The 15176-nt window shown below is 41.8% G+C and overlaps 1 protein-coding gene across 2 annotated transcripts in view; it reads left to right on the top strand.

Moving 5' to 3' along the window:
- The first annotated feature begins 13504 nt into the window (after window positions 1-13504).
- Window positions 13505-15176, top strand: part of RUFY1 (RUN and FYVE domain containing 1) — a 53845-nt gene continuing 52173 nt past the window's right edge. For both annotated transcript variants that reach the window (XM_023588340.2, XM_012524567.3), the window contains exon 1: window positions 13505-13790. In XM_023588340.2, coding sequence (XP_023444108.2) covers window positions 13520-13790 — 271 coding nt within the window. In that variant the 5' untranslated portion in view covers window positions 13505-13519. The remainder of the gene's footprint in view (window positions 13791-15176) is intronic.

Here is a 15176-nt window from a genome sequence, read left to right as displayed (position 1 = left end):
CACAATTACTTGATTTTTTTTTTTTTTAATCATAACCCAGGAAAGATCTCTCCATAGTTTTTATGGACTTTCCTTTACTTACTGAAATTTGTTAATAGAGCCACTAATTACCTTTATTTTGCTGGAAAGAAATCTTCTGAAAGAAAATAAGGCTCACCAGATTGTGGAGAAGAAAAGAATTTATTCTCAATCTTGCAAGAAGGGGCGCAGAGCCAGATATGGCTGGTGCCCCGAACAAAGAAAAATGACACAATTTATACCCCTAAGCCTAGCATGCAAGCTCTTCCTCTGTTTTTCCATAGATTGGATACTTCAGAAGTTACAGCTTATCTGAGATCTAACCTTCCCTCGCAAATGTTTGTGATTTAACTGCTTCCTCTATCACATTCCAACCATTTTAGTTTTCACCTGCTCCCCTTTGTCAAATAAGGAATAGAATTTAGTGCTGAAATGGCATCGACTTAGTCCTTCTTGGGCATCCTTCCACTGCCCACAGGACTGGTCTAAACTGGTCCCCTCCACTGCTGTCCAACCCAGGAGTGGGAGACTGAGGCAGCAGGCTGCCAGGTTACACCAATCAACAATTTTTTCCTTACGTGAAAATTAACCTAATCTTTGTTTGTTTGTTTGTTTTATTTTATGGCTGACAAAAGGTTTAAACTGGGAAATTACAGGGCAAACTGATTCTTAATTCCCTAGCCTACTAGATAGGTTTAATCTGCCACACCTAGTCTTGCCTTAAAAGCTCTTGCAAAGAGGAGGCCCTTTCCCAACTGTTTCTATAATCAGATTTCTATGACTTTTTCATCCTGCTTAGTTTAATTTGGGCTTTAAGAATATTTACAAATATAACTGCATATTTAATTTTTAACAATTTGAATAGACCTCTTTTAAGAATTTTTATTTGTTAATTTGATATTATCCTGATGTATGAAGACATACATTGAGCATTTTTTTAAAATGGGCAGACACAAAGAGTTAGACACAAACACAACTCATTGATATTACTTATAATTTGCATTATTTTATATACTGTTTAGCTTAATTAATTAGGGGTCCAGAAATACATATTACTTATATAACTGCATATTTAACCTCAACAATTTGAGCAAATAGGCAGATATAAATAGTTTGAGACAAAAACATAACTTTAATTACTTTAAACTTCTAATCTTTACAAAACAAGTGTGACTGCAAACATTTCAAAGACTCTTGAAACTCTTCTTAATTTGCACTATGACCATGCAGTTTACCACAAGAATTTTCCTTCTTACTTAATGGACTGTAATAACCAAAATGTTCTCAATGCCTTAGCACCATTTTGTTTTAGAACTTTATATTTTACCTTGAAATTAGCAGAATTTTGGATAAGCAACAAGATTAATTTTATATATATTTACTGAGGCTATTTGAAGCCTCAGGGAGACAGACTGCTTTCTCTCATGAATTGCCACTCTTAGGAACACTGACCATCAAGGCAGGAGACTTCTCCCTCTCCACCCCCCTTTTTGATTTTGGAGATAATAAAATTCCAGTGGTCATTTAACCTTATTCTATCAGGCAGCCATTTATTTAGGTTACACTTGAATTCATGAGAGAAAGGGTTACTAATACCAGGAGAGGAGACAGTGATGTCCCAGCTCTTCTCAATTATGAAATAATCATAGGCAAAGGCAAAGGGTGAGGTTAGGCTTGAAGTAACCATAAACAAAGGAAAGGTTAGTTTAGAATTTACACTTAAATAATAGTTTCAGGCTAAATTCACCCAGCTATAATTTCAGTTATTGTCTTTCCACTGTTTTATAATATAAATGCATTTATAAATGATTTTAACTCTTAGTTACAGTTTTTATTAATTTTTTTAAAAAACCTATTAATTTTATAACACCTTTAAATACCTTTCATTCGACTTATAACATATTAAATGAACTTAACCATTACTTTAATTTTTCCTTTAAAGTAAAAGAATAAATCTCTTGCAGTTAGTTTGAAATAAAAAGCTACTTTTCAGGATTTGATTTCTAGAACATAAATGTTCTTTTAAAAGAGGTAAGACTCTTCTTTAAACACTGAGGAAATGATGAGGTTAAAGCACAAGAAGCTATTGATAAAAGATTTTCTTTGTATATTGATCTTACTCAATTTTAATCATAAAAATTTTCCTTCCACAAACCTTCTACACTTTCAGTATTCATTCAGGTTCTGTCCCACACTCTACTCTTTCCAATAATCAATCATTTTATCTTAGGACAAAATCATCTTCTGTTTCCTTAACAATAAAAACACACTCCATATATCCCACATACTAAGTTACCAGGCAAACTTCTTACAACATATAATTGCCATTAATACTAAACAAGCTTGTTAAAATAATGAACTTTTCTTCACTTTAAATACTTAGTAGCATGTAATACCAGAAAGTTTTTTTGGGAAGCAAGTTGGCAGGGGAGATTGGCTGCCGAATAAGTTTGTTATAAAATTGCCTTTTATTATTATTATTATCAATTCAGTTTTGTTAAATAATGACTTTCTGCAATTAGCCATTTAAATACCTTAATTTAAACAATGCTTTGTAAAACTTTTATAATTATTTATACCCTTAAGACAAATTTTACCTTCACACAACACATTCTCTTACTTAAAGTTACTACAATACCTTCTAAGAACCTGGGCAGAAAGCAAAGGTATTTTGGCTTTGACACCCTAAGGAGGGAACTTTACTGCATTTATTCTGATTCTGCTTTTCACCCCCTTCACTTCCCCCGCTTCCAGGCAGTCGGGTGCACAACAAAAAGGAATGCGGCTTATGAATAGAAGGGTGGACTCACTGGAAAGGGGCAAGCCACTCCTACCTTTCCAGCTTTCAGCCAAAATGGGCAGACAGAACCTACTCAAATTTGGCAACTCTCCCAGGAACCCAGCCGCCCTGACTGGGACATTCCCAACAAACTTGGGTGCTTGGCACGGACACAGATGGCCTCCAAGCCCCGGCAAAGGGCCAGACCAGAGACAAGACAGCAGAGCATGCACAAACATCCAGACTCCTCAGCTTTTGCCCCAGAATCATTTCACCCCCTTGCCAATGGCAAGGGAGGGCTCCAGCTCAGCTGTAATTCCACTTTACATAAGGACACAACTCCAACACCAGCATTGAGCTGACACAGACAGAAGCACAAAGGTCACTAATCTGACCCACAAGTTTATATATTTATTTTCACCATGGCTGCCCCCACAGCCATCACAAACCTCAGAACACTTAACATTTGGTATAAAGCGAATTCATTCACAATTTAGCACCATAACAAAAGATTTCAGCTAGACTTTTCCACTGTTTAAACTTTACACCCAGAACAAGCTCCACCAGAAAAGCCGATCCATTTTCCTGTAACCAAGTTTTGTTTTCCTTAATCTAGACCAATTTCCAGGACATTAGGACTTGAACCTATAAATAGCCCTTCCTATTAAAATCGAGACTCCACTCCTTTAGTGGATATAAGACCAGTACCAGATTCTAACATGCAGTTAGACAAACCCAAAACACCAGGGCTTTTCCCCGGTTTTTCTCCTTTTCCCAAGCCTAGAGAGAACGGCTTCCCCCCAGCCTTCTGGGGCTACTAGGGTTCTCTCGGGAGGTGATCAGCCTCCTCTTCCTAGCAATTAAAGCTAGGGCCTTCCAAACTGTGCTCACCTGGGGAGTCTTACCTTCTTCCAAGTTCGGAGTTCTTTTTCGTTCCCAGAATCTTTCTCTTCAGACCTTCCATTGCCCTCGATTTTTGTCGGGAAGATTCTGGTGGAGCCCACATCTTTTCTGGATTAAATTTAATCCAGGGGCGCCCAGATATGGGGTTCACCCAAATCCTCCCGGCTTCCTCGGGGATTTGGAAGGGGCAGCAAAATGCTACCGTCTCTGGCCTTCCTTTGTTGTCCCACCAGAGTCGCCAAAAATGTTGTAGAATTTGAGAGAAGTTCAATTATTTGAGTATAGAGAGGCCAGGACTCAGGAATGATTTTGAGAAGGAAAAATGGTTTATTGACGGCCTGGTTTATTGACGGCCGGCTGGACTCGGAAACTTCTGTTTGAATCCCGAGCCCTGAACAAGATTTTCAAACGTCTTTTATACAGAGAGGAAAGGCCAAATGGTCCCTTTGTTTCAGTTCTCAATAGGCTTCAATTAGCATATATATCTTCCACATCTTAGGTAAGCTTTTAGCATGGACTCCAGATATTCTAGATAAGCTTTTAGCATATTTACTTTTTGCATTTCCCTAAATACTTAAAGTTTATAGCCCTTGCATTGTTAAACTGTTTCCTGGGACTGGAGCCTGTTGTCATTGTCCCTAAGGGCAGGACTGCAGCCTCTTACCGTTCCACACCCACAGCCTTCAGCTTAGGTTATCTCTGAAGAGACAAAGAGCCTTCCACCCATAGCCCACATCAAAAAGACAACCTATAGAATGGGAGAAAATATTTGAAAATTATATATCTGATAAGAGTTTAATATCCAGGATATATAAAGAACTTCTACAGCTCATCAACAAAAAGACAAATAAACCAATAAAAAGTGAGCAAAGGATTGAATAGATGTTTCTCCAAAGAAGATATACAAATGGCCAATAAATACATAAAAGATGTTCAACATCATTAGCCATTAGAGAAATGCAAATCAAAATCACAGCAAGAGGGAGTGGGTGTAGCTCAGTGGTTGAGAACCTGATTCCCTCTCTCTTCCCATGAGGTCCTGGGTTCAATCTCTGGTACCTCCTTTAAAAAATATAAATCACAATAAAATACCATTTCACAACACTAGAATGGCTGGTTTTTTTTTTTTTCTTTTTTTAATGGAAAATAACAAGTATTGGGGAGAATAAGGAGAAATGGGAATACTTGCACGTTGCTTGTGGGAATATAAAATGCTGCAGTCACTGTGAAAAAGAGTTTGGCAGTTCTTCAGAATTCCCATATGACCTGGCACTTGTAGGTGTATACTCAAAAGAACTGAAAACGGGGACTTGACTAGATAGTTGTACACCAATGTCTGTAGTGGCATTATTCACAATAGCCAAAAGATGGAAGCAACCCAAGTGTTCATTAACAGAGGAGTGGATAAATTAATGTGGTGTATACATACAATGGAATATCACAGTCATAAAAAGGAATGAAATTCTGATACATGCTACAACATGAGTGAACCCTGAAGGCATGTTGAGTGACATAAGCCTGACACAAAAAGATAAATATTGTATTATCGCACTTACGTGAAATAAGCAAACACTAGAGACAGGTAGTAGCTTACAAGTTACCAGGAGCCAGAGTGGCCTGGGGGAACTGAGGAGTTATTGGTCAATGGATACAGACTTTCTCTGTTTGGGGTGAAGAAAGTTTCAGTAATAGGTGGTCGTTGTGTAGCACTGATACTGTGTATGTAACTAATGCCGCTGAATTGTTCACATGAAAGTGGTTGAAAGGGGAAATTTTGTGTTGCATATATGTTACCACAATAAAAGTTTTAAGTGAAAAATGACCTTAGATAGGCCCAAAATATAAAGTAACAATATCATAAAATGACTTATTTTTTTCCATGAGCCATCCCATGATAACATCCAAAATGATCATAGCATGGTGAATGGAATCACTACTTTACCACTTCTGGCCACTTAGCTTGAGTATTAGCTATGTCCAAAGAGAGAAAAATAAAATGGAACCACAGACACACCAAAAACACGTATGACTTGGCTATTAAAAGATTACAGATTTAATAATTTTGTACTCTCTGATTCCACGGAAAGTTAAATATGGAATAAATGATGCTGTATCTTTTATCATGCCATTTTTTTCAAAAAAAAATATGCAAAAAGAAATCAACACTTATTTATTCTTTATTCATACCTGGCTCCCAACCCATTCTAAATTTGCTAAACATGAGATAAAATATACTTATAATTTTTGTTTTCATTATTCAATATAAAATCCCAATCAAGCCTTTTGTGGGTTTCCCTACACTGTTTCATATGGATTTACTTTTTTTGTTTTACTTTTTATTATGAAAATTCAAGCATTCAGAAAAGTGAAGAGAATATACAATAAACTCTTATACTCATTACCTAAATTTAGAGATTTTGTACCTCTTGCTATATTTGCTTCATATATTATCTTTTGCTGGAGTATTTTGGAGTAAATTACAGGTATCATGATGTTACCACTTAATACTCTCCAATGAAGCTCTGAAACAATAAAGGCATTTCCCCATATAACCACAGTTCATTATCACAACAAAATTCCATAATATCATCTATTATCTAGTCCATACTCAAATTTTCCCAATTGACACCTATGGCAGTTTGATATTATTTATGAATTCCAAAAAAAAAGAGATATTGATTATGTTTGAAAACTGGCCTGTTCCTCTGGGTGTGACACCTTCGGTTGATTTAAATGCAAAGGCTGTAAGTCTACCTGAGGAAATCATGATCAGGGCTTTGAGGTGACCACGTCACTAGGGTGTGGTCAGGGTTGAGTCCCTGCCCCCTGGTGGGCTCTGCAAAAGGACACTCACTCAAGGAGAACACAGGAGCAGATACACAGAGGGACAGAGAAAGCTCCACAGACACGGAAGAGGAGAGAACTTGATGCTGGGACACCGAGGAGAGATGAGCCATTCGCCTGAGAGCTTGCAGCTGAAGAGAACAGAGCAGCAGAGCCCCGTGCCAGCTGAGATCAGAAGAGGCTGGGCCCACAGAGCCTCGAGAGCAAAGAGGAAGGCCGAGCCTCGCAGATGTCGCCCGCCATCTTGCGTCAACACATGGCAATAGACTTTGGGTGAGAAAATGCCTCTTATGGTGCCTTCAGTTGGATTCTTTAGGGCCTTTGTAACTGTAAGCTTTTACCCCAAATAAATACCCTTTATAAAAACCAACAGATTTCTGATACTTTGCATCAGCACCCCTTTGGCTGACTAATACAATACATCATACCAAAAAAAAAAAGAAGGAAGAAAGGAAAAAGAAAAGGAGGCAAAGAGGGAGGGAGGGAGATAGGGAGGTAGGCAGGCAGGCTGGCTTTCTCAGTAGGTTGTTCTTACCAGGGTCTAAGCAGGGTTTTCTCTTAGTTCAGAGGTTCAGTGTGACACTTCCCTTTTGGGTGTGTCTCACTGTTGACTAGTGCAGCTGTTTAACAGTTTCCTTTCTCTATTTTCTGGAAACTGGAAGTTACATCTAAAGTTCTGCTGTCCAATAGTGTAGCCACTAGCCACATTTGGCTATTTAAATGAAAAATAAAGTAAAATTCAGTTCCTTGATCCCATGAGCCCCTTTTCTAGTTCTTGGGATATAGTTACACATGGCTAGTGGCCATCATACAGGACATTTCCATCCTCTCAGAAGGTTCGATTGGACAGTGCTGCTCTAAAGGCTTGGCTGGCTTTACAGGAGCTCAATGACTGAGCTACACCTGCTCCCCAATGAGAGTGGGTTTTCTCATTTGGATGTTTTCAGGAGGTACTAGAGATCGAACCCAGGGCTTTGTACGTGGAAAGCAGGTGCTCAATCACTTGAGCTACATCGGCTCCCCTGCTTTGACTTTGATGACCAATTCCTGGGTACCAGGGAGCCATTTATGCCCAGATTGTAAAGATCACTAGGATGATAAAATTTGTATGTGACATAAGGCTAGGAAAATCCTCAGCTGCTCTCTGCTGCGATGGCTAACCACAGTGAAGCCATCAGGAACCAGCTCTGAATGCTGTATGGGCCCAAGGAAGTCAGCAACCCACCTAGGGGGTTTGGATGGTGCCTGCCTAGCTAATTTTTTTGTCCACACCAAGTAGGAAATTAGCAATCTGCAACTGCAGCACCTGACAAGACTGAGCAATATAACCCCTATCCAGCATCCTATGATGGGCAAGTGAAGGGAGAGAAGCAGAAAGGCCACAGGATCAGAACTGTGTCTTAAAGAGTCCTTCAGGAGGTAGAGTCTAGAAAAGAAAGGAGGAAGGAAAGCCAGAGAGAGACCGCAAAACCTAGGTGAGAATCAAGACAGCAGTGACAAGAGGGGTAAAAGGATAGGGCCAGGGATGAGCGACAAAGGTCTAAGAAATTAGGTGATGTCCTGGTTTGAGTCTCTGTTCCTAAGCTAACCCATTCCTGTGCATGTAAACCTATTAATTTTTCTTGAAGGGAAATACGTAGATGATAAGCCTACTGACAATCAAATTTTCAAAAAAATTCATATGCTAATTGTAATATAAAGGAGAAATAAACATAATTTCAATATGTAAATGAGGCACAACTACCACTAAAAGAAAAATGTATCAGACATGTAGAATTGCCATGATTGTGACAGCACAGATGTCAACTGTTTCAGGTATTATATTGATGACTCAAATACCCAAAACAGGATGGTTGAGGGTCATTTAATTTTCTGAAATGGTTAATGTGACCATTTGAATTTGGTGAATTCCAAAAAGAGATTGTGTTTTTTAACATTCCTGTGGGTGTGAGACCTTTTGATTGCATTTGATTTGGTTAAGGACCTTGATTAGATCACTTGGTTAATTTTTTTTAAGGAATTATTTATTTATTTCTCTCCCCATCGTTGTTTGCTCTCTCTATCTGTTTCGTTGTGTGCTTGTCTTCTTTTTTAGGAGGCACTGGGAACCGAACCCAGGACCTCCCATGTGGGAGTGAGGTGCCCAATTGCTCGAGCACCTCTGCTTGAGCCACCTCTGCTCCCTGCTTGTGTCTCCTCATTGTATCATCTCATTGTGTAAACTTGTGTACATCGGCTCACTGACCAGACCATTGCTTCAGCTCGCCGTCTTGCTCTTCTTCTATAGGAGGCATTGGGAACCAGACTTGGGACTTCCCATATTTAGGCTGGTGCCCAACTGCTTGAGCCACATCCACTTCCCTAGATTGATTTTGATTGGACTACATCAGTGAAGCATGACTCAGGTTGGGTCTCCGTCCTCTGGAACCTTATATAAATGGAGACCCAGAGAAAGGAAGTTGCCATTTTGAGCCTTCCATGTGAGAGACTACAGGAAAACAGAGACGCCCCAGAGAGGTCCCAGAGTCTGGACTCAGCAGAGCACAGCAGCACAGAAACAAGCCCCCATTTTCGGGACATGGGAATTGTTCTGAATGGCACTGCAATGACAGATACAGGCCTTTTTACATATCTTGCCATAACCTACAAAATTGTGTGGGAAAGAGTGTAAACTACAATGTAAACTATAATCCATGCTTAGTGGCAATGCTCCAAATTGTGTTCATCAATTGTAATGAAGAGACCATATGAATAAAGGATGCTGTTAATGCGGGAAAGTGTGGGAGGTGTAGGGAGTCGGGAATATGGGGATCACCTCTATTTTTCATATAACATTTATGTAATCTAAGTATCTTTTCGAAAATATATAAATACTTTTTTTTTTTTTTTTGAAAGAAAGAAAGAAGCCCCCAAGGGGCTGGGCCCACAGAGCAGCTCAAGGCTGAGCAGACAAGCCCTGCCATATGCCTGATGGTCCACAGCTGAACTCTGGGAGACAGTGAGCCTTGAGGGGAAGGCAGGGACCTCCGGAGAGATCACTCGCCCTCTTGCCTCACCAGTAGCAGGATGCCAGGAACACCAGTAGCAGACTTTGGTGAGAAAACATCTCCGATAGTGCCTTGGTTTGGACATTTCATGGCCTTGGAACTGAAAGATTTTCCCCTAATAAAACTCCCCTTATAAAAGCCAAGACAGGGAAGTGGACTTGGCCCAGTGGTTAGGGCGTCCGTCTACCACATGGGAGGTCCTTGGTTCAAACCCCGGGCCTTCTCGACCCGTGTGGAGCTGGCCCATGCGCAGTGCTGATGTGCACAAGGAGTGCCCTGCCATGCAGGGGTGTCCCCCGCGTAGGGGAGCCCCACATGCAAGGAATGCACCCCGTAAGAAGAGCCACCCAGCGCCAAAGAAAGTGCAGCCTGCCCAGGAATAGTGCCACACACACGGAGAGCTGACACAGCAAGATGACACAACAAAAAGAAACACAGATTCTGGGTGCTGCTGACAAGATACAAGCGGACACAGAACACACAGCAAATGAACACAGAAAGCAGACAACTGAGGGGGTGGGGGGAGAGAGAGAAAAAAAATCTTTAAAATAAATAAATAAAAGCCAAGACGTTTCTGGTACTTTGCATTGACAGCCCTGTGGCAAACTGAGACAGCTAATAACTCTAAGGTTTCTGAACAAATTAATTTGCCTTCCTGGAAAATTCTGGGTATATTTATTATAATCCCTGCTCATCAATATTTCCAGTTCTCCTTTTTCCAGACACTAGTAAGACTGAATTTCCCAACTCCCTTGAAGTGAGAAGTGGCCAGGTGACTTGCTTTGGTCCTTGAAATGTGCAGAGGTAAAGTATGTAACTTTCAGGCTGGAGCATTTAATGTTGATAAGATTATATAGAGAAAGCCCTGGGGAAACCCCAGAGCCAAAAAAAAAGTGCCCTACTTCCTCTTTAACTCCCTCTTGTATCTTGAAACTTTAAATTACTTATCAAAGCAGGTGTGCTCTGTCTGACACACTAAAATGACCAATTTCTGAGACATCAGGGTTTCAAAAAGAGAGTTTACTGCTAAGCACAAATAGGAGATTAGATGTCTCTCCTAAAAGAGTAAAATCTGTCTCTCCTCAACTGATAGAACGTCCGCCTATCATATGGAGGGTCCAGGGTTCAGTCCCCAGGGCCTCCTGACCCATGTGGTGAGCTGTCCCACGCACAAGGAGTGCAGTGCCACACAGGGATGCCCCCGCACAGGAGAGCCGCCCTGCATGAAAAAAGCACAGCTTGCCCACGAGTGGTGCCACACACAGAGAGCTGACACAGCAAGATGATGCAACAAAAAAGAGACACAGATTCCCAGTGCCGCCTGATAATGCAAGCAGACACAGAATACACAGTGAATGGACACAGAGAGCAGACAACGGGGTGGAAGGGGAGATAAATAAATAAAATAAATCTTAAAAAAATAAAATAAAATAAAGACAGGTAGGTTTATGCTAACAAGTACAGTGGCTGGAAGTGAAGAAGTTAGAGCTGATCTCACCCAGCATGTGCAGATTGACAGCACGCCTAGTCACAGAACATATGTAAGAAAATGGTGGCTTCAAAGGTGATGGGTGTGATTTTTAGTATTATAATGAGGTACGGGTCACTTGTAGATTAAGTTTTAAGCTACCGCACATGTCAGACAGGTCAATTTTGGTGAGATCTAGCTTCGTCTAGTAAAACAGCTTAGGAATTGGGTGGATTAGTTATGGGCTAATTCAAGTTCCTTCATTAATAAACATTAGGGGGCTGTCTAGTGATCATAAGATTTCAAAGTTATTAAATGGGATAAGGGAGTACAGGCAAGGCCAGTCAAGAGGTTTTTACAATTACAAGATAAAGGCTATATAGTTTTAGAGTCATTATCAAAGATCAAGGCATCTAGGTTCAAGTTCAGCAAGTTTCAGTCATTTCGGGTATTTATTTTTGGCTATTCTACAACATATTAGAAAACAAAACACTTCTGTATATAATGATTCAAGAATCATAATCATTTGTTATTTCCTAAAGCTCAGTTACAAAATCCTCACCAATACAGCTAATCCAGGTAGCCAGTCAAGCTCCTGGTTCATTACTTTGACCCAATACAAAATAAAGCCCGCCTACCTTAAAGCCACCCCTAAAAGACAGAGAAACCCTTGTCCAATCAGTACAAGACAACTTCTTTTTTATGTCTATTAAAATCGTTTGCCATCCCCAGAACCTTGAAGCTACTTCTCTTCTTGTGAGTGACCTATCTTTGCTGCAGCAAAATTTTGGTGTCCCTAAATAAAATACCATTGTCTACAAACTCAACTCCAAGTTGACTTTCACTATGTTTATGCACAACACTCCACCTTTCCTCCAAGTAATAGGGCTTCCAGCAGCCTGGGGCCCCATGCGACTCTGATGAGCAGAACAGAGCATCCCCCTACACTGGGCATGTAGCGTGATGAGAAACAAACTTTTGTTATGTTAAGCCACAGAGATTTGGGGTTGTTACCCAGGCATAACCTAGCCATATACAATATTAAAACTGTGCGCCCCCCAAAAGTTTATATTGTTATACAAAATGGAATTATGTTGAATCTCTGATCATTACAAACAAGTTTTTCATCTACATAAATGTCCAGTGACACTGGAAAGTCATGAAGGATGCAGGAGGTTGTTACTCCACACTGATGTCTGTCCATCTGATAAACTAGGTGCACCCCTCAATCACAGGGACAACTCAAACATCACAAATTCCCGAAAGACTCCTCTATGAAGTGGCACTAGTCTGCTGAGAACCGGCCTTCAGTTACGAGGTAATGAAAATTACTGAAGTGAGCTGGACCAAGACTGAGAACCAGGAAGCACTCTGACTTCCAAAGGGAGCAGCCATTGCCCACTCCAGCAATTTGCTGCCAACAAAAAACACACGCAAGTTTACAAATTTTTTTATATTTTAAGAGGAAGTCAAAATCCTGGTTGTTGTGGCTTTCTTTTTAAAACAGTTTTGAGATATAACCACATACCATACAATATTCCAAGACACACAACCAAAAATCCAGAGTTTTATGTGAACTCTTTTGATTTCTAAGTTATCTGCAACAGCTTTTTTAAAAAGTTAAACGTTATAAGAACCAAACGAAACAGTGCGGCTGGTTTGGCGTGGTGTGTGCCACACTTCGCAAAAAGTCAAATGCTAGTGAAATTTGAATTTCTAGTCAAATTTCCTTTTTTCCTAGTGAGGATACAGACTATGAATAACTGAAGTGTAGAGTGGTTTCCCAAGCCTGGTGGCTGGATAACAGACACAGCAATCACAACTGCTGTCATCTGTCCATGTGCCAGTCACTGAACTCCTTACATGGAAAATTTTTACTAAGGAGGTAGGTTCTAGGCGTGTCCTCACTTAACTAATTAGTAACGGAATCCAGAATTTCTGATTCCCAGTCCACCACAGTGTGCTCTCTGCTGACACATCGCCCTATTTAATCATTTCATCTTAAAAAAAAAAAAAATCCTGCTTTTCCTTGCCCCAGTCTCTTCACCCATCCTTCTAGGACTTGCTCTTTAGACTGTCGCAGAAAAATCACCTAGCAGGAAATACAAAAGATGAAATGAACATCAGAAAGAGGAAATAATTTCACAAACAAAAGCGAGGTCTCGGGGGCTCTGTCGTCCGCCGGGCGGAGGGCTGCGTCCCATCTGCGCTGGCAGAAAGCTCGGCAACAGCTTCGGAGGCTGGCAAGTTCTCGCGGCTGGCGGGGATGTGGGTGTTTCTCAGGAGAAGCTCTGTGCCTTTCCCCACCTTTGCAACGTCCAAGAAAAAAAAAGGAGGACGGTGAGGAGAAAGAAGCAATCCCGCCAAACACAAATCCAGACCCCGGGCGGCGAGCGCCCAGGCCCGCCCTTCCCCGCCCCGAGCGCCCGCGCCGCCCGCGGGTCACGTGACGCGGCCAAGATGGCCGACGGGGAGGACGGCGGCCCCGCCGGGCGGGGGCCCGGGCCGGGGCCGGACCCCGGAGAAGAGTTCGAGATCGTGGACCGGAGCCAGCTGCCGGGCCCGGGCGAGCTGCGGGGCTCGGCGAGGCCGCGGGCGGCGGCGGAGAGCTGGTCGGCGCCCATCCTGACCCTGGCGCGCCGGGCGACGGGGAATCTGTCGGCGAGCTGCGGGAGCGCGCTGCGCGCGGCCGCGGGGCTGGACGGCGGCGCGGACGGCGCGGCGCGCGCAGGTAGGACGGGCCGGGGACGCGCCCCCCGCCCGCGGCCGCCGCGCGCGCTTCCCCTGAGTGGCAGGTGGCGGGATGCGCTGCGGGCGCGGGCGTGTAACCTCCGCAGCTGGTTGCACGAGGTGTTAAGAAAACCACCTGTTCACACGTCGGTTTCCCTAGAGGCCGAACCCAGCTCCCTACGCGGGACTGGACGGTCTAAATTGGGGGCATCATATGTGACCCTTTATTTTAAACTGTGTTCCCCAGAACAGCAGTGGGCGAATTTAAACTAAAATCATCTGTATGCATTTTTAAAAACTACTTAAGAAATGGACCCAGTACTTTTCTTCGCTGTCAAATCTCAAAATGCCACTTCTTCCCAGTGTTAACAGCGCATCCCAGACTCATCTTGGAATAAGAGCCAAATCAGAAGTCAGGAGGTTTTGGTTTCCAGCTTTGCTCTGCCGCTAACTTGCTCTCTGATGTGCACAAATCACTGCCTCTCCTGGTCACATTTTCCCAGCCTGTAAAATAAGGGACTTTTTTTATTCGTCTGAGGGGTCTCTTTAAAGTCCTTTTCAGTGCATATAATCTGCAATGGACTTTAAATATATCAGTGAAAAGCAAAGCCTATGCCTTGGAAACATTAAATACTTATGATACTATGATTCTAATTTAGAAACCTCTATAAATATCTAGAACTCTGCTATCCAGTACAGTAGCCGCTGTCTTGGACAGCACAGTATATAAAATTTCCGTCTTCACAAAAAGTTCTGTGGAGAGAGCTGACTAAAGACTGGGGTACTTTCTAAGAAGCCTTAGAGCTACCTTTGAGGTTTATTGATTTCCTCCCTTATCCTGGATCACTTTGCTGTAGATGTCAGCCCTGGCACCAGAATAGTGAATTGTGAGCTTTTCGGTGGTCAAGGATTAAGCAGTAAATTTGAAAGCTGGCTGTTTTTGAAATTCTGGTAGTGGGAAATCTAGAACGTAATGAGGGAGCCTGTCCAGCAGAGGAAAGTAGTTCTTTTCAGCCCCTTCCTCTCTACCTGGGACCCATAATCTGTTTCCACCTTTTCTGGAAACTTCAGCTTCTCAGTGGACATTTGATTGTATACATATTGATGGTTGTTCCTGAGAATCAAGGCATGGGGTCTTTTGAAGACCGCATGTAAAGTTTGCACATAATAAGAAAACAATATATGTTAGCCGTTCTTTGAAAAATAAAACAGGCCAGAGTCTAGAACTATGCCTGGCACAAAACAAATTGATGAACAAAGGCATATTTGAAAAATACTAGTTTTCCATATATGGTAGTGATATAAGTATTTATAATAGCACTCTATTGTGCTTGCTAGGTGCCGGGCATCAGTCTAAGATCGGTACTTGTATCAGTTCATTTAATCT

This window comes from Dasypus novemcinctus, chromosome 2 (assembly GCF_030445035.2).
Source record: "Dasypus novemcinctus isolate mDasNov1 chromosome 2, mDasNov1.1.hap2, whole genome shotgun sequence".
In the NCBI taxonomy this organism is placed as follows: domain Eukaryota; kingdom Metazoa; phylum Chordata; class Mammalia; order Cingulata; family Dasypodidae; genus Dasypus; species Dasypus novemcinctus.
This window is presented reverse-complemented; position numbering and strand designations above follow the sequence as displayed.